At 39.1% G+C, this 27,958-nt stretch overlaps 1 protein-coding gene across 1 annotated transcript; it reads left to right on the top strand.

Moving 5' to 3' along the window:
* Positions 1-214: 214 nt before the first annotated feature.
* Positions 215-27,958, top strand: LOC127438055 (histamine H3 receptor-like). Its single transcript, XM_051693340.1, has 5 exons — positions 215-304; positions 2,415-2,542; positions 7,046-7,344; positions 13,220-13,386; positions 27,080-27,958. The coding sequence occupies exons 1-5, from the start codon at positions 215-217 to the stop codon at positions 27,956-27,958; spliced, it is 1,563 nt and encodes a 520-aa protein (XP_051549300.1).

The raw sequence follows: 27,958 nt of genomic DNA, 5'->3' as shown, positions 1-27,958 counted from the left end.
GGACCATGCCTCGCAAAAAAGAAATCTCAGAAGACCTATGATCAAGAATTGTTGCTTTGCATGAAGCTGGAAAGGGTTAGAAAGTTATCTCGAAGAGCTTAGATATTCATCTGTCCACAGACAAACTGTCTATAAATTGAGATGATTTAGTACTGTATGTTCTCTCCCTAGAAGTGACCGTCTAGCTGAGATGACTCAAAAGGCACACCGCAGAATGATCAGTGAGGTAAATAACCCTAGAGTGACAGCTAAAAACTTGAAGGAATCATTGGAGCTGGATAACATCTCTGTTCGTGAGTCTAAAGTACAGAACACATTAAACAGGCATGGTGTCTATGGCATGACACCACGAAGGAAGCCGCTGCTTTCCAGGATCACAGTTTATGACAATTAATTCAGAAAACTAGCTAACTCCAAAGGGTTCACATACTTTTTATTGCCACTGTATATAGAAAACAACATAGTGAATGTCACTTAGTTCACTATATGAGGAAAGAATTAGTGAAAATTAGTGTATTCGGACAAAGCTCCAGACAAGATTGCGCACTTTGTTACATACATTGTACGTTACATTCACACTGTGTCCCAAATGACCAAAAAAAATAAATAAATACTTTAAGTCCCATCTTATTGTTCAGGCAGAGATGTGCTCTGGAATCGAATATGATTGAGATTTGGATCAGAGTCAGATAAATCAAAATTGCTGTCTTCCCTCTTAATTTCCTCTAGGCCTTTGGCATTTTGGCCCCTCTTCACTCTCCAGCGCAAGTCATTGCCTTCTCGCTTTCATCCTCCCAGCATGCATCTATTCCCTTTTCTCTGGCCTATTCTTTCATGCCTGTCTCTCTCGCTCCCTGTGTTCCCTCGCTATTTCCTTTCAATTAATATTAACACACCTTTTGAGTGTCAGCACCAACTCTTTCATATCCAATTGCTTGCTTCGACTCAAGAGGAATTTCTAAATGTTTCAGGGAATTCTGTTGTGAAACGCTTGCCTTCTGCAAGAATAAATGTGGCTTGCATGCAAAACTTGCTCAGGGACTGTTTGGCATTTCATCTGTGCTCCGACAAAATGATGTCTTTTATTTTGGGCCACAGTATCAAGGTAGTGAAGATGATGGGGGCCTGGGTAGCTCAGCGAGTATTGACGCTGACTACTGCCCCTGGAGTCACGAGTTCGAATCCAGGGCATGCTGAGTGACTCCAGCCAGGTCTCCTGAGCAACCAAATTGGCCCGGTTGCTAGGGAGGGTAGAGTCACATGGGGTAACCTCCTCATGGTCGTGATTAGGGGTTCTTGCTCTCAATGGGGCACGATGTAAGTTGTGCGTGGATCACGGAGAGTACCATGAGCCTCCACATGCTGTGAGTCTCCGTGGTGTCATGAACACTGAGTCACGTGATAAGATGTGCGGATTGACTGTCTCAGAAGCGGAGGCAACTGAGACTTGTCCTCCGCCACCTGGATTGAGGTGAGTAACCACGCCACCACGAGGACCTACTAAGCAGTGGGAATTTGGCATTCCAAATTGGGAGAAAAGGGGATAAAATAAAATAAAAAAGGTAGTGAAGATGAGAACAATTTGCCCAAAGGACAACTGTGTTACGTTATTGCCGATACCATTTCTGGTGAGAAATTTAACTTAGCTTGTCTACAAATAACTGTACAGTACATCTGAAAATTGTGCCATACTGTGCATTGCTGCTTTTTAAATTGCCTAAACCAGATTTGAAGGCCAAACAGTCCCTAAACAAAAAAGATCTCATATGTGCTCAGATTAACTGATGTCTCCAATGTTGTCCACGGTAACAACAATTTGCCCAAAGGATAACTGTGTTACATTATGGCTAATGCCATTTCTGGCAAGAAATCAAGCTAAGCTTGTCTACAAATAACTGTTCAGTACATCAGATATATGCTGTGCATTGGTATATGTTGGTACATTGGTAAGTAGCTCTGAGATAACCGTCAATTTCACTGTCAAACAGTCCCTGAGCAAAATTTGGCTTCTCATTCATGCTCCGACCAAGGTCTTTTATTTTTTGGCCACAGTATTTTGGACAAGGATTCAAGCTAAATTTGACTATAAAGTACCGTATAGTACATTAGTAAACATCATGTTGGGTTTTGGTAGCCTGACTTGCTTATGGTCAGTATTGAACTTTCCAACTTCACCAGATAATATACATCCCAACAAAGAGGCTAAGATAGAGCAATTAGCATTGCATGAAAGTAGCTAATTTGCATTGTGGACAACAAACACTTCCCTTTTGTAAATTAACTCATAACAGTATCAATGAATAATATTAATCATGGGAGAAATCAAATCAGCCCATTAGCGGTCCTCCGTTGAGGCCTAAAGAAGCAAGAAGACTAGAGTTGAATGGTAATTCATGTTGTTTTATCGTCTGAAGTGGCATTGGGATACGGCTGCTGTTGTTTGTACAAATAAGGGACAGGGCTCTTCAGCTCTGGAGATCAAACATCAGAAGGGTGCAGCCGAAAGCTTGATTCATAAGAGTCTCTCCTATTTCTTTAGAAGGTGAGAGAGCAGATCCTTTTTATGTTAGTTGTAGCTTCCGCATTGGGTCTTTGGTTTATTGGGGTTCTTCCACTGCAAGAATAATTCAACAAAGAACTTGATTTCTAAGGTACTTAGCTGCTTTTTCCGGTTATCTTCCCTTGGCACCTTTGTGTACGCTCCAAGTCGAAGTGCTTTAATGTTTGAAATCCCTCGCATTAGCAACACGAGACAAGAAAAGCTGAAACAAGTCTGTCAAAGCTTTAGCTACAACCTACAACCCACTAATAAAAATGTACAAAAAGGTATGGGTTAGGGTGCTACCATGTTTGTTTGAACATGGTACCATAGTAATGCAATGTTATGTTTTGTTTTGTTGACATGGTACTATAGTACTGCAATGGGTTTTGTTTTGGGGGTTTTAAGGAAATAGTACCATAATACTACAGTTTTTTTCTTCTTCTTTTTTAAATGTGTTTTTCTTTTTGATATATACCATGGTAATACCATGGCTTTTTGGAAATGTACTACCCTTTTTGAGGGAGGGGGCATGCTAACATGGGAATAACTATCTATCGTTATTTGCTTTTTCTTTTTGTTCTATTTTTGTCTTGTTTATTATATTAATGTTAACAAGCATTAAATTGTTGCATTAAATATTGGTGAGATTTTTAGAAAGGCAGCATTACCTACAACAGTAGCAATTTATAACATTATTTGATATATACGAAAGATTATTAAGATAAACTACAAAGTTTTTTTTCTTTGGAATAATGTGTTTTATGTAAATAGAAATTAAAGGATGCTTTTGGAATTGGCAAGAATATCAGGGTGCTCTTCCAGGAATTAAATCCATTTGCATGATTTACACATTTGTTTCACTGTGTCAAAACCAAATTACTCCCTTCCCTTGCTTCTCATGTGATTGGAATCACTATAGCAACTTAAAAAAGGAAATCCCAGGTTCAGAGCCTGTTGTTAATTAGCACTTTATAATTAAAGAACAGTGAGATATTTTAAAACAAGATTACACAATATTTAGTTGGTCTCCAAGTATCAAATACAACAACCAAATAATCCTGTAGCAATTTCACTTAATTAAGTAGGGTATTATTTAATTCTTAGGTGATTTTTGACCCCATTGAAGTAAAAGTTCACCCGAAAAATAAACTTCTGTCACCATTTTCTTACCCCTCATGTTTTTCCAAACTTAAATTACTTTCTTCTATGGTGCACATAAGCAGAATGTAAAGAAATGAGACTGACATTCTGCCTTTTGTCTTCGATAAAAGGAAGACAAATGGGTTCAGGGTTCCCAGTCTTTTCAAGGCACAATTTTCCAGGATATTTTATGTGAATGCTCTGCTCACTGTTTTCAGTTTATGAGTGGCCAGCTTCACACAGTCATTTTGAAACACGCAGCACATGCAGATTACATATTTATTCAATTATTCAATTAAATCACAACCTTTTGTGGTAATAATCACACTAAGACATATTGCAATTTTAATTGGATTAATTGTGCATTCAAACATTCGTTTTCGTCCCAAATCTGTCAAATTCTGTGACATTCCATGTTTTATAGCTAAGGCCATTTTTATGACTGGATTTGGTGTGTTCCTCCGTGTTTTCCGCATCGCTGAAATAATAGGGACCTACATGTGGGAACCGCAGTAAAAGTGGACTCTGATCGTTGAATTAATACAAAATTATTTACATCCTGAGGTAAGCAATCACCACGCTATCACCTTGAGGTTTGAATTTATTTATTTTTTTAAATCAGCGGCCTGGCCGTCTTCAATGTCTGAAGTGTACAACTTAAATGTTTTTGTAGTTAACAAAACAGCATTGTTGGAATGAATTTAAAAACATAATTTGCACTATATCAATACTTAAACTATTTTGTTGGAGCAAAGTAGAGATGACAGCAGATGAGCAGAGATTGTACGGTACAGGGCTTCGTTCATGACAGTTAAATGTTGATGTTTTTTCTCAATGCGCAGCCGCCAGCAGTGACAAAACAATATGAATTTTTGTATTTGACATCTATTCCAAGTCCCAGTTATTACCATGTTTTTGTACATGTAACAAAAACTTTGTTAGCTACACATTCAAACTGTTTTATTATACTAAAATAATTCCCAGGACAAATCATTATTTTCCAGGACATTTAGGTATTTTTCTCATTTTCCATATCTGGAAAACTGCATTGCAAAATTCTAGGTTTCCAGGATGCATGGAGCCCTGGGGTTTGGAACAACATGACAAAATGTTCATTTTGAGGTGAACTATCCCATTAAGATCCTTCAGGATTAGTTCAAAATTATGATAGAAATTCCAACAGGAATCCTCTACACATTGCTTTAGGATTTTTTTGACATTTACACATTGGTTTCAAATGGTTTTCAAATGGTAAAGCCACACTTCTGCCAATCGAGTTGCTCCCCAGCCACTCAAGTGACCCTCTTTGGAATTGATTGGAATCACTATCGGAACTAGAAAAAGAAATCCCAGGTTAAGAGCTTGGGGTTAATTAGCACTTCATAATTAAAGAACAAAGACATGTAAAGGGGTTTTAGGGGTGTATTTAACCACACAACTGCTAGAACTAATGTAAGCTAGAGGGGCTGCACTATTTAGTGCAATTAAATTGGATTTCACAGATGCACCATTATTTCAGTATCAATGTCATGCACGTGTGTATGAACCACAGGAGCGAAGTATCTGCGATTTTCCTGCTCTGTTCTCAGCTGAGGAGCAGCACATGGGACTAAAGTTAGTCTTTTGTGTCAGAGGGGAAATGAGTCATACAGTAAAAGAAGACCAGCGTGCATAATTACAGATTTTTGGAAACCCGGAACACAGACTTGGTGAGCGTGTTTAGAGTGCAGAGGCAATTAAGGGATGTTTATTTGTCATGCTTTTGACATCATGTACTTGAATGATTATGGCATTAACATTTTATTTGTTTTACTTAAATGCTTCTTGAATTCACTGCTTCTGGTTTGATGTAGTAGAACTGCAAAATCATAGCCCAAAAATCTGTAATATATAGGTAAGGCACAGCTACTGGGTAGGGAAGGAATTACTTGATGAAAATTACCTCTTCGCTGACTAGCTGCCTAGAGTGGATGGCAATAATGGTGCTGTCCAAGGTGCTGAAACCAGTGAACTGTGCTAGAGTAAAAATAAGGTAGTGAAAAAATCCCAAAGGAATGTGTACTGGGTTCCTACTGGAATTTTAATCATACATTGAAAACCAATCCTAAAGGATCCTAATGGGAATTTTGATTGAAGATTCCAACCTAGCACAGAAAGAACTATAATATAATTTTTTAGAACTATAATTATCAATAGGATAAAATATCTTTGTTAGACATCAAAAGACATTCCAAGAAAATCTTTTGGGATTTTGTCCAGTAGCAAGAAATTATTTCAAAGTAGGGTTCTGATTACTAGTAGATTACACAATGTCCAATATAACAATTAGGACAATTACAAAATAATAAAATCCAATCCAATTTCAGTTCATTTTTTCAGCAGGTTCTTATTTGATTCTTAGAGGATTCTCATTCAATTAAAAACCATTAGGATCCTTTAGGAATGGTTCCAAATTGGGATACAAATTCCAAAAGGAATCCTGTACACATTCCTTTAAGATATTCAGACTAGGTTAATTATGGATTTATCAGTGGTTTTTATTCAGTAAAAAAATCATTAAACATCCTCAAAACAAGTTAGAACAAATTTTGATTTTATCAAACTGGAATACTGTACAATTTTATTTAGGACTGTCGACTGGGATCATGACTGATTAACAAATTTATGTTATAAACATTTGGACTACTCAATCAAAGCATCATCAATCTGTATATATTATTGTCTAGAAATAATTGCATTCTTTCTAACTGAATGCAAGTATGGCCCTGATCAAAAGTATAAGTTATAGGACTTTTAATAACAAATTTAAATAGTCGTTTTTAAACTCCTGTAGGAATGTCAGTTTATCCAGTAGGATCCTTTTAGGATCATTTAGCATTGGTTCACATTTATGATATAGGGTATGATAAAAATGCAAATGCAAATTGTAGTATGCTTGGTCAAATCTTCACCAAGTTTAGCAGAAATTGCGCAGAGTACATACCTTTGATTTCTTCCCAAAAAGAATAGCACCGTGTCCAACTGGAGGCGCGAGTGCGCAACAGTTGACGTGCGCGCCTGACGGGAACGCGCTTATGTTTTGGAAACTCAGAGATCAGAAACGGTGTGATTAGTCTCAGTACACGGACTTGACTTACCAATTCATGGAGTTCCCTTCAGAAAAAAAAAAAAAAAAAAAAAAAAAAGGCATTTCACATCGGTTTCAGGCATCGCTTTGACGACTTCAAAGAATGGCGCGCTCTCCGGGCGTTTGGAGACTCCAACTGGAACGTTTTTTTTTTGTTTGTTTGTTTTTTTTGGAAACGCTCTGAAGTTAACGCAACCCTAAAGGGGTGAAAACTCATCTATTGTCTTTGTCACCAGGAAGCGGGCACACAATGAGCTCAAACCTGTTGCTGGTTCTCCAAATGCTCTTGATCTGACAATGGTCACCTGCTTTTCTGGATTCAATTCTTCTGGTTCCAACATCACGACCGTCAGCTCGGATTTGGACGCGTTCCCCGGGTACACGATGGTTATCCTGGCGATCCTAATGATAACCCTGGTGGTCGTGGTGGTGGTCGGAAACGCGTTGGTCATCCTTGCCTTTGTCGTGGACAAGAGCCTGAGAAATCAATGCAATTACTTCTTCCTAAATTTGGCAATATCAGACTTCCTTGTTGGTATGTATAAAGCATTTAATTTTAACCTGCTTGCAAATTATATGCATCGCAATTTCGTATATGGAAATACATTTGATTACTTAGAAATGACCTATATGGCATGAACCATTGGAAACCCCATGTTCTAGAGGAGCAAAGTTTACTGTATGTCTTGTACTGCATATAATAGGAATATTGGATCTGACAGATATTCCAGAGAGAGAAGAGAAAGTTTTATAGGTCAGATTGAAGCATGCATGTTGAAACATTAGTGGTCAAATTGACCATATGGATTTTTCCATGGGCGATTGCTGATATATAGCTACACAATACAATTAAATGACAGCAAATGAAAGTAAAATGCTTATTTTACACAATATTTACAGAGAAAACCCGCTAAAAATGTCATACAGACAAGGCTGGCTCAATGGAAAGGTAACAATGCCGATAATCTCAAAATAGTCAAATATCGGCCGATTAATGGGTCTGGTCGATATTTTGGATGATCACTACAGAGCGTTGGATCCCTAAAGCACTGTCACAGTTACTGGTTACAGTATGTGCACTGTTTGACTAGTTTTGCAAGTCAAGTCCATTGGCATGCCTAGTTTTCAAACAGTGAATGTAAATGAATGTAGATATTCTTTCGTTTTGGAATACTGATTAGACCAAATGTGTCCAGTTTTGGATGCTATTCACAACCTCATCTTTACTGAGGAGAGCACTTGGATCACTTTCAAATATAAAAAAAAAAATCATGTTTAGTGCTTGCCCAAGAAACATTACGCCATACTTACACAATCCTCAGAGATGGTCATGCCACTGTGGTCATATGTTCTACATTTGGTCATATTTCTTAATAGATAAATTCGAGCAGTTGTAGTATGGCCAAAGTAGGGTTGTTGTAATGACCAATATATCAGCCAGGCTGATTAATCGGCCCATTTTTGACCAATTTAAGATTATCGTCCGATAACCATGTCCACTTGGCCAGTTAATAGAACTATCCTTTCCAAAACCGACTGACAGCTTTGTCAATAGATAATAAACATTTTCTGTTATACATTTTTATGTAAATTCTGAGTAAATGCTGTGTAAATAAAATGTTTATTTAATTTGAGTACGTTGTGTACATCTCATTTGCTGTCATTAAATTGCATTATTACACAGCGCACTGGAAAACATGATTCTGCGGTCAAATATCATTGCATAATGACCTCTATTTGACCGTTGTCCCTGACAACTAATCTCATATACTAGTTGATGTTTTTTCATAGCACTCAGTGCTCTTTTTTTTATCCCCTTTTCTCCCAATTTGGAATGCCCAATTCCCACTACTTAGTAGGTCCTCGTGGTGGCGCGGTTACTCACCTCAATCCGGGTGGCGGAGGACAAGTCTCAATTGCCTCCGCTTCTGAGACCGTCAATCTGCGCATCTTATCATGTGGCTTGCTGTGTACGTCACCACAGAGACTCACAGCATGGGAGGCTCATGCTACTCTCCGCGATCCACGCACGACTTACCACGCACTCCATTGAGAGCGAGAACCACTCATTGCGACCACGAGGAGGTTACCCCATGTGACTCTACGCTCCCTAGCAACTGGGCCAATTTGGTTGCTTAGGAGACCTGGCTGGATACACTCAGCACACCCTGGATTCGAACTCTCGACTCCAAGGGTGGTAGTCAGCGTCAATACTCAGCTGAGCTACCCAGGCCTCCCACATAATAAATGTTAATTTATATTTCATTTGTATGTTTTAATTATTTGGTAAGTAGCCATGTACAGTAATGCATGGTATAATGTACAGTAAGCCAGTCATTTTTTTAAAAGTAAGCCTTTCAAGCTGCTGATCACTCTGTCAGGGTTTATTTAGCATCTGGCACGAACGATCATGCCACAGTCTAAATCACTGAGATCACATATTCTGATCCCCATTCTGATGGTTGATGTGAACATTAACTGAAGTTCCTGACCCGTATATGCATGATTTTATGCATTGCACTGCTGCCACACGATTGGCTGAATAAATAGGTGGACAGGTGTTCTTAATAAAATGCTCAGTGAGTGTATATCAGCATTATATTGGCCATCGCCCAGCCAGCTTTCTAGATATCAATATCGGCATTTGGCCATTGACTACCCTGTATTGGACGACTATTACCTTAAAGATATTTAATAAAAGCCAAAGCTAATTCGGCATTTGGCCATTGACTACCCTGTATTGGACGACTATTACCTTAAAGATATTTAATAAAAGCCAAAGCTAACTAGAACCAAAATCCCCAATCAGCCAAGATTCTTAGCCTTTATATGTAGATTTATGATCTTGTCAGATTCTTTCTAGGCGCAGCAGTGTAGAAGACAATTATTCTGTTTGCGATGTCTAAAATTCTGAGGATCACAGTCAGGTTGAAAAGCTAACAATTACACCCATGCATCTGCAGTAGAGAGACACAGACCAAGTTTTCTGCTGTTCTGCGATGTGCCAGCACAATAAATTATTGGCTTGGATTCAGAGTGCATTAAGAGACAAAATCATGTCTGCGGTTCATTTCAAGATCCACACTGTCTCCCTGTCTATTCACTAAACCCACTCTGCCTCCTCAAGTGTTTGCGGCTCAAAGGCATTAGTGCTCAGATGATGTGCTCAAATGTTCTTTGAAAAACCTTGGGTATATCTTCGTGGTGAAGAGAGGAGGGTGGCACTCTCACTCAAAACTTGCTCATGTAGTTTAGATGATGCAGGAACTCACCAATAATGAATTGCACCTGGTGAAAGCATTGTTTTTAGCGCACTATTCACATTATGTAAATTAGCAATGGCGCAAACATGGCCACAAATTTGTGTTGAGCATAATTTGCACGGTGCAATTCCCTATGTTTCAGGTCGATTCTAAGTGCCAGATTGAGAGGGATACAGCAGCCATCCAGGATCTGGCATACTTTACTGGGACTATACAGCATCACTCCACTGCATCACCAATGCAATCCAGACTTGTCTGGATATACGCCCTGTATATAATGCTCTTCTCGATCATTTGATTAATTTTTGCTGAATTATCATTAGAAAAATGTACACAGACATCTCTTTTAAACTAAATCGCCAGATTTCTGTAAGCAGTAATAGCGAACGCAAATTTCAGCAGGCAAATAGCGCTGACTTTTGTGAATAAGGCACAAACTATATTAAGCCTAATTTACACAAAAGCATGTTTGCACTGAAAAGAATAACTAAAACTAGAATAGTGTACCCATAGAGTAGTTTACCCACATAGCGTGCTAGTCGTATGAACCACTTTTATGGTTTTTAAAGGTGCACTCAGTAAATGTAAAAAAGTTTTATTCCTATAGAAATTATTTGTAATTTTCAAATATATGTGGAAAATCATGACCACTCACATGACTTGAAGACTTCAGTCATATCAGTAACCATATAAAAGCAGTTTAATTCTACATGGGGGCTGACATTGTTAGGATCATATGACAAGTTAAATACTGCTGGCTTAATGCTGCATCCAAGGCGCTAGGTAAGTTCAAGAAAACACAAACAATAGTTACTGAGTGAACCTTCAAGCTTGAAAGGTCCAGTCCAAAAAATTATTCATTGTAATTGCATGTAAAAGAGAGTCCAGTACATGATTAAAAATGTCAGTCTCAAATGCTGCACTATATGCACTCGACCATCAAGTGTAGTATCGTCTCAAATGGAACTCAAGCAGTTTTGACTACACTGAAGCATTTGCCATTTTTCAGCTGACGGAAGTGACGTTTCAAACACACGCGATGTGTTGCCATTAGCTTTAGTGCATTTGTCAACTTCTGTCAAACACTTATCTCAAATGACATACTTATTCACACAGCGTTTGGTGATGGTAAAGCATTCAACTCACAGATGTAAGGTGCCACATTCACCATTAATTACAACTGTTTTGTCAGACCAGCATAGTGGGTAACCCTTCAAGAAAGAATTTCATACGGGTTTGGACTCATGGGTTTAGACTGAGTAAATGATGACAGAATAAGCCTGGTACATCACTATACCCACTGTACAAAAACTGCATTGTGGTTGGTTAGTGAATAAGACGCAGGTTTTTGGACTGGAATGCCACACTCAGAAGTGGTGACACTTTTTGGTGGAATGGCCACAAAGAGCCTCAGAGCCTAAAAGAGCTGCATTGTTTCTTCCTCTTTTTCCTTCTTTTTTCAACCAGCTCGAAAGCTCTTAACAGAGCGATTGTGCTGTATTTAACTGGATGATAGACAAGAGATCTCTGCGTCCTTCAGAGAGAAGATGTTCATGTGACTTCTTTCTTTATGCTTTTCTGGAAAAGCTTTCTCTTGTTGTGTGCCGTATATAAAGAAAAAGAGAAAGAGGTAGCCGGCTTTAGGCTGTCATTGTTCCCTCTGCTTCTCGATGGCTTTTAGATAATGGCTGTGGTTTTATTGGTCGTATTGTGAAGTGGCTCCTCCGTGACATGATCCATTGATTTTACACTCTGAAGGGCTTATTATATCCTGACTAGGAGAAGAGTGTGGCCTTTGATGCAAGTCTCATTATAACCAACCTGTGACGAGGATGAGGGCGGGACCGGGCCGTGAGGACACTCGCCCGGTCCTGAATTGGGCTAATCAGCCAGAAGGAGGATAAAGACAGAGAAAGCCACATGCATCCGCTGTGTGTGTGCACTGTGTATATGTGTGCGTCTATGCGTTTTATGTTGTTTTAAGTTGAGATTGTTCTACCGGTTCCCGCCTCCTCTTTGCCCATCCCTTACCCGTTACACAACCATATAATGCTATGACTCTCAACAGGTGGGTTGTGGCCCAAAAATAGTTTTCAGGTCTGTTCTGATAGGATCACAAATATCAGGGGAAAACAATGATAAACGCAAATCACAATGTAATCGTGCAACGTTAGGATAGCAAAACAAATATGCTTTTTAACTTTTCAAAAAGACAAAAAGGCACTTCTAATTTATGAGTGAGTGACACTGTGCACTGTCTCTACATGTGTATTAATTATTGCTCCTGGAAGGGCCACACTTGCTGAACTTTAAGTCATCATGTAGACTTTTGTAGTTACTACAGTGATTAACAATACATTTTAAAGTGAAAAGCAGACTATATAGTTCCAGAAGATTAGTATATCATGTTTATATAATTTAAAGATGCTGTAAGCGATTTTAGCCATATTAGAATTTCCACAAGCTGAGCCGCTGGATTAGCCACGCCCCCTATTTCCAAAACCCTGCACTCCAGAGATACCAAATGAGCTTTTTTAAAATAGCGCCCTCAACTGACAAATGTTATGAATAACATGACATAAAAATGGCATTAAGCCTCAATAATTCACTGCAAAAAAAGAATGCACAAAATGATTGACAAGCAGAAAGCATCAGAGGCTCTGCCCATCGACACATTTTTGTTTGCTGTTTACAGAGCCTAGAGCTGTCACAGAGATGGCACAGAGAGTGTGTGATATCTCACGACACTTATTTCATTCATATCTTTCAGGGAGTAGGAACATTTTTGCATACTTTTCCATGAAAAATCACTTACAGCACGTTTAATAATATTAAAGGTAGTTAACCGTAAAATATACCTGCATCAAAATTACATCCCGTGGTCACCGTATTTTTGAGGGTCAATTTCTGGCAACCAAAGCTGTTAGTATTTTACCGTAAATTTAACAGATTTTTTTACAGTGTGTATTAGCGATTCATGCATTAGGCTAGTTAATTACACTTCTGCTGTTGTTAATGCTTTTACTTTTTTGGTGTATTATAAACTATATTGGTACTGTGTTTGGATCACCACTTATTGTCCAATTTAACCAGTTGAGAACCACCAATATAATGCAACGTAATGTAATGTGATGTTTCTCTTCCTAGGGGCCTTTTGCATCCCGGTCTATATCCCCTACATCCTGACGGGCAGGTGGATGCTGGGCCGTGGACTCTGCAAGCTGTGGCTGGTGATGGACTATTTGTTGTGCACGGCTTCCGTCTTCAATATTGTCTTAATCAGCTACGATCGTTTCCTGTCCGTTACACGAGCGGTAAGTAAATAACACCTAATCAGCCTGCTTCAAGTCAACATGAAATTAAAATCGACCCTGTTTACTTTCTTAATAAATGTTCCTGGTCTTATGTTGAATGATTCATTGGTGCATGTTATTTTAGAGAAAAATCTGTACAATCTTGAATCAAAATGTAATAACTTGCTCCCCCTCTGAAATGACCTTCTTTGGTGGTAAATGTCACTAAGGCTGTGCAGACTATAAGTTAATGTTAGCTGTTTAGGCATTGTTGTATGCTACTGTTGTGGGTAATGCAGCCTTTCTAAAATCTTGCCAATAGTTTACTCCATTTTGTTATACAACAGCCATTTTTCACTATCCAATCAAGTCCCCCCTACACTTGATATTCATGCTGAATATCGCATTTCACTCTGAAATATGGCCCATTACGGAAGGAAAAGGGGTTGCGAATGCCGTTTCACGTTGACTTGAAGTGTGTAATTCCAGCACCACTAACAGCACCAAAAGGAATTGCAAAAATTGATTGTTTAAACAGGTTTCCCAAACACTCCCCACATCTACCATTGGTTGACAAACAGACAGTCCTGCCCCAAACTCACACCATTAGTTCAGCCAATGTTGCTGTCAAATTTCCCTTTCTTGAAACAACCAAGCTGTTCAAGAAACTTGCAAGATGCTGAAGAGTGTGTTATTGCAATCCGATGAATAATAAAAAATGAGTTCTGCTTTTTTTGCCCGGTTGACAGATTGTAGATAAGAAAGGCTCAGTAGACACACACACAGTCTGCATCCTCCGCGGACCCACCATTTAACTGCTCTATGGTCATGAATTTTTCAGTGCAATTTACTGCAAATATCCGCTTTGTTAGTCACGGACAGCATCATAAATTCATATTCATATTTCACAGTCATTCAACTCGAAGCCTGGTTTTGATTAAAAATCAATCAAAGACTCCGTTTCAAAGTTGTGAGCTGCCTTGCTGTATACGGCCTACTTAGACAGCTACCTTCTAAGACAGAACCTCACAAGTGACTGATTTGGAATGCTCTTCATAGGCAGCAACTCCATAAAAATACATAGTGCACACAAATAATTATGCTGCCTACTTTTTGGAATAGCCTTACACCTCGTCCTAACCAGACCTGATTCCAGCGACAAGCTATCTGCCTGTCTACACCAGACGCGATGTGACACTGCGATATTCATTTACTAAAATGAGGATTATTGACAATAAAATGTAGAAATCAGAGCCACCACAGACGGAACTGTGTGTTTATTGAACGCAACTCATTTTCTCACTGAAGCTTCGCAACGCTTTTTACGGCAAGCCCCGAGGTGATAAATGCACAATCACACACATACACAGGGAAAAGTTACTTTATGAATCGCATCCTTCTTTAGTATGTTACGAGTGTTTATGCTCATGCAGTACTCCTGATGTTATTTCGCCAATCTCCAATAACAGGGAAGTGGAGAGAAAGTTGGAATGAGCTGGGATATCTCCCCACTTCCATTCTAAACTGGTGTGTGTGTGTGTGTGTGACAGAGCTCTGGCTAAAGAGAACAAGACCTCAAGCACAACATTCGGTAGGTGTGTGACACCCTCGGCCAAAATCAAGTTGTTCTGAACCGGCTAATTACAGTAGATGCCGGCTTTAATATACTGAAATATGAATAATTTTAGACCAATTTGTTGACAGCGCTGCTTGGCGCGACGTCACAGGAATAGAAACCATTCCAGAAATAGAAAGCCCTGTTGCTGTCGCGGCTGGTTAGGACAAAAACTCTGACTAACATGGAAAAGATACCTTTTATCGCGTGTCGCGGCGCGTCTGGTTAGGACACGGTGTTAACGTCAGTTTCTTCTCTGAGCTCTTTGCAATGCATTCCAAAATCGCCTTCTCCACAAAGGATAAAAGGCAATGCTGCCTTAGAATTTGGCCTAAATTAGGTGCAGCTTAATAATACCGCCTACCTTTTGGAACAGCCTTCGTTTCGGGAGTGCACCTATGATGCCTTAAATGCTGCCTACATACCTCACTAGTTTGGAACAGAGGCTTTCTCTTATTTTGTAAGCAGTGATCGTTCTGTTACCTTACTTGTCACATGTTGTATTGTATTATTGTATTGTAGCATAAATGTGTTTTCTAGTTGGTGTATCACTCCTACTCTCAAGAATCTGTAGTGGCTTGATTGAATTCAGGTTTAACAACTGCCACACTGCTGTCAGCTATTTTAGACATGCAGAATGCTGCCCAGAATCTACGAGCTGTAATGACGCACGTGGGCCACCTTAACAAGACTGCCCCCTCTTCATGACCTTTATATCATGTTTGTGTATGTTGTGTGATGAAAACCACACGGCTAAAAGTCATGTCTGAAACAAGAGCCAACCCATCAAACCAAATATATATACACTGACGGTCAAAAGTTTGGAATAATATACAGATTTTGCTCTTATGGAAAGAAATTGGTTCTTTTATTCACCAATCGGGCACTTCTCACGCACTTTACAGTCTAGCTGATCCCACAAAAGCTCAATGGGGTTAAGATCCATAACACTCTTTTCCAATTATCTGTTGTCCAATGTCTGTGTTTCTTTGCCCACTCTAACCTTTTCTTTTTGATTTTCTGTTTCAAAAGTGGCTTTTTCTTTGCAATTCTTCCCATAAGGCCTGCACCCCTGAGTCTTCTCTTTACTGTTGTACATGAAACTGGTGTTGAGCGGGTAGAATTCAATGAAGCTGTCAGCTGAGGACATGTGAGGTGTCTATTTCTCAAACTAGAGACTCTGATGTACTTATCCTCTTGTTTAGTTGTACATCTGGTCTTCCACATCTCTTTCTGTCCTTGTTAGAGCCAATTGTCCTTTGTCTTTGAAGACTGTAGTGTACACCTTTGTATGAAATCTTCAGTTTTTTGGCAATTTCATGCATTGTATAGCCTTCATTCCTCAAAACAATGATTGACTGATGAGTTTCTAGAGAAAGCTGTTTCTGACGTAATATTGATCTTAAGACATGCCAGTCTATTGCATACTGTGGCAACTCAAAAACAAACACAAAGACAATGTTAAGCTTCATTTAATGAACCAAATAGCTTTCAGCTGTGTTTGATGTAATGGCAAGTGATTTTCTAGTACCAAATTAGCAATTTAGCATGATTACTCAAGGATAAGGTGTTGGAGTGATGGCTGCTGTCTAGATTTGATCAAAAATGACTTTTTTCAAATAGTGATGGTGCTGTTTTTTAACATCAGTAATGTCCTGACTATACATTGTGATCAGTTGAATGCCACATTGGTGAATTAAAATACCAATTTCCTTCCGAAACATCACAATCTGTACATTATTCCAAACTTTTAGCCGCCAGTGCATGTCTTGGTCTTATGGAATAATTATTGGTCTGAACAGTGAAATGAATGTAATTATTTGCTCATGATGTTCTAAACTCGTGTGACTTACTTAAGTGGAACAGTAAAGAAGAAAATTTAAAGAATGTACTAGGCGATCTTATCCATGCAAATAAAGCTTCACTGCAATTGCATGAAAAACAACAACCAGAATTTTTTTTCCAACAAGTCAGCGATCATTTCAATGAATAGCTTTGTAGCATGATAAAATGATATGTAGCAACATAATGTATTGCACGCAGCTTTACAGCGGAGCAAGCTTTGGTGAAAATGTAATGTTCTCTCATCTCTTATTTGTAAAATTTTAATGTCTGATTTGTTTTAGTGAATCAGTTTGATCGGATTGTTCATGTAAACAAACCGGATCAAAAATAAATGATTCACTAAGTCTCTGGAAGCATTTTGCATATTTTTTACGTTAATAAACTCATTGAGCACTTTATTAGGGACACTATACTAATACTGGGTATGGCCTCCCTTTGCTCTCAAAACAGCCTCAATTATTCATGGCATGGATTCCACAAGATGTTGGAAACATTCCTTTGATATTCTGGTCCATGTTGACATGATTGCATCATGGAATTTCTGGAGATTTGTCAGCTGCACATTCATGCTGCAAATCTCCCGTTCTACCACATCCCAAAGGTGTTCTATTGGATTCAGATCCAGTGACTGGAAAGGCCGCTGAATAACAATGAAATCATTGTAATGTTCATGAAATCAGTTCGAGATGACTTGCTTTGTGACATGGTGCATTATCATGCTGGAAGTAGCCATTTGAAGATAGGTAAATTGTGCTCTATTCAAATGCGTTTAAAAGTGGGAGACTGCAAAACGCAAGCAAATGCAAAGAAATTTTGCACTACGCTGCAGAGGAAAGTTTAAGTTTAGCGAACTCTGACCTGCAAGTTCAATTCAAAGGATACATATTTCAAAGCTGAATGTTTTTATTGATGCTGGAAAGTGAGTAGACAGTATATACTAAAATTTTAAATGATATATTTTTGTTATTTGTGATTTATAACCATAAGCCATCATGCGTGACATCATATCATGGTCCGTTGCGATGTCCGAAATAATTTTGCATACTCAAAGACTAGTGTGACTGGTGCTTAACTATGAATAAGTAGATTGGCAAGCCACAGTTTCAAATGAGCTCTCCCAGCATTGGATCTGAAGTGGTTTTGAGCTTCGAGAACCACATGGTTAAACACTGGCTCTTCTAGCTAAATCAAAAGAGGAAGGAAGTGGAAGTGGAAGGAAGGAAGTTAAATATTTTATTTCATTGAATGCAGCATGTGCATTTATCTCCAATTCAGATTGTAAAATGCTGATGATTTGGGTTCTTGAGGTCCCTAAATAACCTCTTATACATTCATACAAACCGTTGAGCAAAATAAGCGCTGAAAACACAGGAATGAGACCCCACTCGAAAGACGGATGCACTGAACGAAAAATTATGGCGTTTCAAAGCAGCCTATTTCCCAGCCCAAATGGCTTTTGACGTTCCAGAGTCACGTTTGAGAGAATAATGAAATGCAAATATTGATTTCCAGCAGAGAAAATAGTTCGAAAAGGTTCAGAATTGTCAAAAAAACATTAAGGCATAGATATACACTACAATAACAAGCCCCTGACTTTACGAGAGATCTTGCAATAGTGGCTTCGAAAGTGTTTAAAGGTCTAATAACTTAGCTGTACATGACTGCACTTTGGATTACCATGAGCAGCATATCATTTAATAGCCCCTTTACTGATATCCAAACATATTATGCAATCAAAACATCTCAGGAGTGTATTTGGCGCCCTCATGAATAATGCATAGGAATATGCATGTATTGCAAATACATTTATTATCCAGCTCTTTTGAAGTGCTCATTGTTTAACAGTAACGTCGCCCTTTCCTGTTTACAAATGGTCTATTGGCTTAATCTAATTGCTTCTGAAAGAGTGACAATCCATCACTGTCAATGACAAAGTGAAATGCTTTTCAGATTTCATATGACATTTCAAGAAGACGTATTTTAATGCAGATGTTTATGTAATAGAATCATTAGTTTGACATTTGACAAACACATCTGACTTTTTATGGCCCGACTATTCTCTTGCTTTAAAGGTGATTTTTTTTTTAATAGTTTTTCCACGTTAAATTGTTTCCTCCTGTTCCAGCTTAATATGCAGAGACAGCTATAAGACATTTGTAGGTTGACTACTTGAAAAGTGTAAACATTGTGGCTCTGTGGCACTATCAAAACTGGCCATTGGTTTAATCAGTGGTGTGAGGTTTAGACAGGACTATCTGTGTGTTTGGGAAAGCCATTATGTTCCTTTTGGTGACGCTCGGGGTTGGGAGTAACAGTAACGGGATTACTTATTTAAAATAAAAAATATTAGTAACTGTGTTCCACTACAGTTACAATTTAAATAGTTGGTAATCAGAATACAGTTACATTCAAAAAAAAGTATTTAGATTACTGAAGAGATTACTTGGAATTTTATTGTCATTTGTTACATTTAATATTTAGTCTATTCAGTTGGAAAACATTTATTCATATAAATGATGCGATCCAAAGAGCATTTATAACAGTGGTGAAACACTTTCTTATGATGTGTAACATTCATATGAGCAGACAGAGAAGTAGGTTTGGAGGAGCAGAAATTGTCATGCGAACATTTAGCTTTATGCTAAGCTAAAATGCTATTTCTAGCCATTTTACATGCACCTGTTACCAGGCACGATTATATTTATTTATCAAGAAAATCCATGTTGGATCATAATTCTTTTTTTCTCTAGTAAGACCTTTGATATTAGGGCATAAATCGTATTCTTGATGAGAATTTTTTGTATTGTTTTTCTGTAAAAATATCACAAAATCCTGAAAACAAGATCAATTTGCGTCATTTTGTTATAGAAGGAAACGTAAGCATAAGATATTTAGGTTTTTCAGAGAATGCATTTTTAATGTGTATTTTGTCTCAATGTACTGGCAGATTTTTGTATAGTTTTTGTTTAGTTTTTCCCCTTTTTCTCCCAATTTGGAATGCCCAATTCCCAAAGCGCTCTAAGTCCTTGTGGTCGCATAGTGATTCGCCTCAGTCTGGGTGGCGGAGGACGAATCCCAGTTGCCTCCGCGTCTGAGACAGTCAACCCGCGCATCTTATCACGTGGCTTGATGAGCGCGTTGCCACGGAGACATAGCGCGTGTGGAGGCTTCACGCCATCCACCGCGGCAACCACGCTCAACTCACCACGCACCCCACCGAGAACGAACCACATTATAGCGACCACGAGGAGGTTACCCCATGTGACTCTACCCTCCCTGGCAACCGGGCCAATTTGGTTGCTTAGGAGACCTGGCTGGAGTCACTCAGCACACCCTGGGATTCAAACTAGCGAGCTAGCGAACTCCAGGGGTGGTAGAGATTTTTTTATAGTTAAAACAAGTGAGAAAATCTACCAGTGCTGAAGAAGTAATTTAAAGCATTTAGATTACGTTAATAACCTTGAGTATTGTAACGGAATACATTACAAATGACATTTTACAGCATGTATTCTGTATTGTAATACATTTTAAAAGTAACCAACCCCGGTGACACTTTTGGCAAAGAAATTACACAATTCACATTTAATTACTGTATTATAGTAATGAGAATCTAATGAGAAGCATTATTGTAAAAACTGCTCACACAAAAGAATCAGAAGTAAAACATCTGGATATTTTCCAGTAATTTGGAGTGAAAATTTAAAATAATGAAAATAATGTCACGATAAACATTAATGGTTCTAAAAAAAATAGGTTGAATTACAATTTTAAATGCCTTCTGATTTGGGATGGAATATAATCTGGACATGATTCCGTGTAGATTCACTCTTCTTTGTACCAAAGCTTTCCCTCCAGCAAAATGGTAGTACTTTAATAACACATTTCACCATGGGGGCGACACATCAAAACCGAAACGTGTCAACAGAAGTTATTTACCAGCTGCGATGCCCCATAATCCAACTGTAGAGCGCTAGAAGGTGTGAAACGCTGTCATGTTTGTCCTCTGCTAATGCTAGCGAGATGTCCCTCACTCCCCAAAGACAACTATTATTTGCAGTAATTTCAGACTTCAAACGGTATTAGTTTATCACAAGCAGACAACCTTAAGGGCTCATGGCTTTTACGAATAGATGATTCCTTTCACTGGTTGTCATCTTTCCAATTGTCATTTTTAAATGACTGAAATAACTCTGGAGAGAGAGGTGCTGCGGTGAAGACAGCCTTATTGTAACACTGACCCTGCTGTCCATCAGCAGAGACAATTACGCCTGTCCATTATATACTGCTCTATGTCCAGAGATAAAAAAGAACAAGATGAAGTTGGAGAAAGAATTTTTTTTTTCAATTTATCCTGGAAATAAACATGCACAACATAAAGTACATTTATTCACTTGCACTGATATTTCATTAAATATAAATACAAATTGAAATGAAGATTCTACACTATTTCTAGGTCATTAATCATATGTAAGCATTTTTATATTAAAGTATTAAAAAATGCAAAGGATGCATTTTCAGTAGTGGTCTCGGACTTTTGGACCACGTACATGCTAACTGCAAAACATCGGATAATTTGAGTCGGGGGAGGAAAGCTGCTACTCGAGATTTAATAGCCAGCTGTAATGGTACCCGCGCTGACAGAATCCATGGCTACCCAACAAACAACATGTGTTATTTTTCGAATTACAGCAGTCACGGACATCTGGATCCTTATAATAATTTTGATGATTTCAAAATGAATTTTATGATATGTTGCCTTAGTCTTTATGCTCACTTTTAACGTAAATTTCTGCCAATGGCATTGTGTCTTTCAACATCCCACCTTATGGTAATTCATGTGTTTTTCGTGCTGTAATTTTGTAGTAAAGAGGAACACTGATAGGAGAGACGCTATATGCAGCACTCCCGTTTGAATAGAGCACAACAGTGCACGCCCACTTTTTCAGCCGTCTGGGTTCCAGAAGTATTTTCCCCATTAATTTCTTCGATTGACTTTTTATAAAATCCTTCATAAAGAGTTGTGAGCCATGAATCAAACCAAACAGCTCAGAGGAGAATCACAACATCACAAACTTTGTTTTGAGGCAAAAAAGTATTTGAAAATCGTACATAAAGACAAAGGTACAAGACTGTGTACTTACCGTCTTTCATGAGGGCACAAACTACAATCCCATGAAGCATTGCGAATGATGTCATTGAATAAAAAACGATGGGAATATATAAAACTATTGATTTTGGGTTGTTGTTTAAAAGTATAGAAACTAAATATATTTTACGTTTATTGCAAAATATTCCGATATGTCCAAATATATAAGTAGTTTAAGGGTGAAGGGAGATCAACTCGATTACATCATTCACAGTGCATCGTGCGAGCGCACTGCCACTCCGTGGCACATTTCACGAGTTTCGTTGGCTGCGGTTCTCTGATTGGTGGATCTTTCTCTGCAGGACCATGGGTAATGTAGTTGTTTATCATGAATTCCACTATCAAACACGTTTTGTAAACAATGAAGTTAAGATAACGCAGACGGATGGCTTCAATGGAAGCATATATTATCGATGAACAACCTCGTTGTTTACGGTAGGTCTGTCTCTAAAGGTTTATAAGTTATCATTGAAAATCAATTAGTCTATGGGATAAATGAATAGGATTTTTACTTCCGGAACCTGCCTGTTGCGATCTATTGACACCAGCATGATTTTACACACCACATTTAAGAGTATAAAAACGACATTTATAGTTTGAATTTCATGATAATATTGATATAATTTAAAAGATGAGACTTTCGGGGGCCTGGGTAGCTCAGCGAGTATTGACGCTGACTACCACCCCTGGAGTCACGAGTTCAAATCCAGGGTGTGCTGAGTGACTCCAGCCAGGTCTCCTAAGCAACCAAATTGGCCCGGTTGCTAGGGAGGGTAGAGTCACATGGGGTAACCTCCTCGTGGTCGCGATTAATGGTTCTCGCTCTCAATGGGGCGCGTGGTAATTTGTGCGTGGATCGCGGAGAGTAGCATGAGCCTCCACATGCTGTGAGTCTCCGCGGTGTCATGCACAATGAGCCACGTGATAAAATGATAAATCTGAATGGTCTCAGAAGCGGAGGCAACTGGGACTTGTCCTCCGCCACCCGGATTGGGGTAACCGTGCCACCACGAGGACCTACTAAGTAGTGGGGATTGGGCATTCCAAATTGGGGAGAAAAGGGGATAAAAATAAAAAAAAAAGATTTTCAAAATTGTTGTTTTTGATGACCCAAAACTATAAGAATTATCACGTTTTAGACCAAAATTAAAAAAAAATTCAAGAATGGCCCATTGTGACTTACAACTCATTCTGATGGAGCATGTCGGGTGTGTGTTTATGCCCCCCTTTAAAACTCTCCATGCACCCCAGTTTGAGAACCACTGATCTAAGTAATCAAACAAACTTTGTACTCCTGTTTATTGCTAATAAAACCAATACCTTTGGTTATTCTTCCAACAACAATGGCTTGCGCAAAGGGAATAAAGGTGAATGAAGAGAAGATAAAGAAATTGTGGTGCGAAGAGCAAATCAGTGCAGCCTTTTGTCTGTAAAAGACATAATCACAGCAATCATACACCATTTCCATTCGTACATGCCTTGCTGAAAAGCAACAATTACGACTAGATGTGCATAAATGAATAGAGGAGAATGAGATAACAATTAAATTTTTTATGGACACTTAGCTTACTCCACTTTACATGCAGTAAAATTGAGTTAAGATGGAGGAATGGCTTTGTTCTAAAAACATATTTCACTACCTACATGATAAGGCTTCATAGGCATGCCCCCAACACAAAGGCTGTAAGGCGATAGGACGATGTTATCGGATATCGACGATGTCTTACAAAGATCACGATTCCGACTGCGACACTCGCTGACAGACGACGATCGACAAAATCGTGAAATGGCAAAACCATGGATCTGGGAAGTCATCAAATATATTATACAGTAGCCCAGGGTGTGAAACTAGCACCCGCCACCCGCAAAATGCGACAAGGCTGAATCCAGTTTGCAGGCTCCTTGTCCAAATGTATTTCATGCGTGAGTAATTTTACTCATCTACCCGCAACAGGAGGACGACCTGTAAGATGTCTCGGAGTGACACATGACAAGAAATGCTGTTAGTCACAAAGACACCCTTAACACCTTAAATAAACACCGTTTATTCTATTTTTAATAACAGACAAAAGAAAAGCTGTCAATGCTTGTGTCTGATTCGCTGTTTGTTCAAAGGTGTCCAGCACGAGTCTGTCATGTGGAACAAGCGCATGTAAAGTGTTTTCACAATTGTTCCCTATGTTTCATTCATCTGAAAACCGTTTGCAAGAATAATGTCGTCTATAAGAATGCTGCAAATGATCTCTGATTATCTCAGGAGGTGCTGTGAGTTTAGTTTGCTTTATTTCCACACGGTTAACGTGATTTGTGAACGCAACACTGCAGGTTCAGTAATATATATCTTTGTATTAAAGAAACAAAGACGAAAGTGATTAAATTGAAATTTTTTTAAAAAGCTGTTCCAAAATGTGGGCAGAAATATTTGGTGGGTTAGCTTCAGCAATTAGCCCCTGCTGGTAGATACCATAACTACACCACTATGTGGGCAAAAAGCCTATTTTTCTATTGATAGCCATTCGAAAATAGCCGTGTATTCTGACAAAGAAAACTATTTCACCCACAGTTTTTTTGGAGGGTGCTTTGAAAGTGAAATGGACTTACTGTATACAGTTGTGGCCAAAAATATTGGCACCCTTGGTAAATATGAGCAAAGTCTGTGAAAAATAAGTCTTTATTTTTTTATCCTTTTGATCTTTCATTCAAAATATTCACAAAAATCTAACCTTTAATTGAAGCAAACTAATGTACATTTTTATTTAATTTATTTTAAGTTTTATTTTATTTAATCTCATAATTAAATATTTTTTCTCCAAAACAAAATTGCCACAATTATTGGCACCCCTAGAAATTCTTATGAGTAAAATATATCTGAAGTATATTCCCAGTCATATTTTTAAAAACAATTAGTACATCTGGGTGACAAGGAACATGAAATTGTTTAGCCATGACTTCCTGTTTCACATGGGTATAAATATGAGGTAACACACTGGCCAAATTCTCTTAGGCTGTGTCTCGTTTGGAAGGATGCGTCCTCCGGAGGTCGCATTTGTCGGCCGCATACGTCAACGAGGCTGTCTTGTTTCAGAAAAGCAAGTAGGACACTTCGAATGCAGCCTTTGAATGCGATCTTCTTTCACGGGAATTCGGAGGATGCATGAGGTGTATCCTTTGTGGGCACTGACAACCCACAATTCTTTGCTTCAACAGAAATGTCTAAAAAAAAATGACACCAATTTGCCCGTAAATATGATGTTCAAACGCAAGGGATGTTAATTCCCAAGTTGAAGTACCTCAGTAGATGGATGCAGAGTATATATTATGTATAATTATATTAATATATAATTAAAATAAAGTATTAGACTAAAAGTACACCTGTGAAACCTATATTTCCGTTTCCGTTTGTCCTACGAAGGCTATCTCGTTTAAACAAGGCTTGTTTAAAGGAGGACACTCGGTATACTGCAGCCTTCAAAGGACGCGTCCTACCTAGCATGCAGCCTTTGAAACGAGACACAGCCTTTGTCATCCATCACAATGGGTAAGACCAAAGAATAAAGTTATGATGTGCAGCAAAAGGTTGTTGAGCTTCACAAAATGGGAAGTGGCTATAAGAAAACAGCTAAAGCATTGAAAATACCCATTTTCACCATCATGGCAATAATTAAGAAGTGCCAATCAACTGGAGATGTTACGAATCAACCTGAAAGAGGACGTGTGTCTATATTGTCTCCACGTATGGTGAGGAGGATGGGTCGAGTGGCCAAAAATTCTCCAAGGATCACAGCTGGAGAACTGCAGGAATTAGTTGGGTCTTGGGGTCAGAAAGTCTCCAAAACTACAATCAGATGTCACCTACATCACTGCAAGTTGTTTGGGAGGGTTTCAAGAGAAAAGCCTCTGCTCTCATCCAACAACATATTCAAGAATCTTCAGTTTGCCAGAGACTACTGGAACTTCAAATGGGACCAAGTTCTATGGTCAGATAAAACAAAAACAGAGCTCTTTGGCAGTAAACACCAGAGATGAGTTTGGCACACACAGAGAGGTAGCCATATGGAAAAGTACCTCATGCCCACGGTTAAATATGGTGGTGGATCTTTAAATTTGTAGGGCTGTTTTTATGCCAGAGGTCCTGGACATCTTGTGTGGATACATGGCATCATGGACTCTATCAAATACCAACTGATAAAAAAATCAAACCTGATTGCCTCTGCCAGAAAGCTTAAAATGGGCTGTGGTTGGATCTTCCAGCAGGACAATGATCCAAAACACACTTAAAAATTAACACAAAAATAGTTCTCTGACCACAAAATCAAGGTTCTCCCATGGCCATCCCAGTCCCCTGGCCTGAATCCCATAGAAAACATGTTGGGTGAACTGAAGAGGAGAGACCACCAGCAAGGACCACTGAATTTGAAGGATCGGAAGAGATTCTGTATGGAGGAATGGTTTTGGATCACTTGCCATGTGTTTTCCAACCTCATTAGGCATTATAGGAGAAGTCTCAGAGCTGTTACCTTGGCAAAGGGAGGTTGCATAATTGCCAAAAATTGTCACCCATATATTTGACAAAAACATTTGTTTTTTGATAAAACTTGTGTTGTGTTTGGAATTGTTTGATATCTATTTGAGGATAGATTTTTGTGAATATTTTAAATGAAAGACCAAAAGAATAAACAATAAGGATATAATTTTCACAGCCACCTTTTCTCATATTTACCAAGGGTGCCAATATTTTTGGCCACAACTGTATATTTCCCTATTTGCTGCCTTTTGATGTCACAGCTCAAGCACCAGCAAGATACTTAATAGTGACTAGCCTGGTACAGTGTGTTCTTGTAATGCCATCAGCAATCAGCATTGTCAGGTCATAATTTTCTTGTGGCTCCAGAGGGATTAGTCAAATGGAATTTACGGCTCAGGTGGTTTGCCTTAAAATTTTTTAGAAAATATGCCGGTATGCAAGTAATGTGCCTCAAGGTGGTGTACACAACTGCCATTGAGAGTTATGGGACTGCTAACGGATAGCTGTCTCCAGGTCTTCTAGACCTCTTTGGCCTCTCTCGTAAGACTTTAATTTAATTCCTCCTATGTTTCTTATTCCTCAGGTGAGGTACCGAGCCCAGCAGGGTGTCACTCATCTGGCAGTGGTCAAGATGTTGGCGGTGTGGGTCCTGGCATTCCTCCTCTATGGTCCAGCCATTATCTTTTGGGAACTGCTGGTCGGAGAGAGCATTGTTCCAGATGACGAGTGTTTCGCTGAGTTCTACTGCACCTGGTACTTCCTGCTGTCTGCTTCCACCTTTGAGTTCTTCTCACCATTCATGTCAGTGGCTTTCTTCAACTTCAGCATCTATCTCAACATCCAGCAGAGAAACCGTAGCAGGATGGCACACATGGAGTCCGAGAAGGAAGACGGATGGAGGGTAGTGGACGGTCAGGCCTCGTCGGTCTTCTTTGTCAAAACGCGCAAGGTATCCTCTAGGGAGCCGGCGGCCGTGTCAGCCGTTATCGAAGACGACGAGGAAGTGTCGCCTTCGTCCAGTGGAGATCCGAGCAGCACACATTCTGTGTCTTTGACAATGAAGACGACCAATAAAAAACAGGGATTGTTCAACGGTTGGGTAAAGACACGCATAATACGCACACAGGAAGCTTCGACCACTTGTGGCCCCTGCAGGAGTGGAGGACACGCACGTCTTTCTCGAGACAAGAAGATTGCCAAGTCTCTGGCAGTCATAGTGTGTGTTTTTGGGGTGTGCTGGGCCCCTTACACCCTCCTGATGATCATACGGGCTGCCTGCAGTGGTACTTGTGTGGAACATCACTGGTACGAAGTCACATTCTGGCTCCTTTGGCTCAATTCGGCCATCAACCCTTTCCTATATCCGCTTTGCCACAGCAGCTTTCGCCGGGCCTTTGCCAAAATTTTGTGTCCCAAACGACAGTCTGTTCGGCCACACGAGGAAAGTCCTTCCTGCCAATGA

The sequence above is a fragment of the Myxocyprinus asiaticus genome, chromosome 49 (assembly GCF_019703515.2).
Source record: "Myxocyprinus asiaticus isolate MX2 ecotype Aquarium Trade chromosome 49, UBuf_Myxa_2, whole genome shotgun sequence".
Classification (NCBI taxonomy): Eukaryota; Metazoa; Chordata; class Actinopteri; order Cypriniformes; family Catostomidae; genus Myxocyprinus; species Myxocyprinus asiaticus.
Note: the sequence above shows the minus strand (reverse complement) of the source record. Positions and strands in the feature narration are given on the sequence as shown.

Excerpts from the sequence above, each read along its gene's own strand:
- LOC127438055 (XM_051693340.1), top strand. The coding sequence starts at position 215 with ATGATCAGTGAGGTAAATAACCCTAGAGTGACAGCTAAAAACTTGAAG. Across the intron at positions 2,543-7,045 it reads CTCTCCTATTTCTTTAGAAG|GAAGCGGGCACACAATGAGC; the intron begins GTGAGAGAGCAG and ends CTTTGTCACCAG. Across the intron at positions 13,387-27,079 it reads TCCTGTCCGTTACACGAGCG|GTGAGGTACCGAGCCCAGCA; the intron begins GTAAGTAAATAA and ends CTTATTCCTCAG.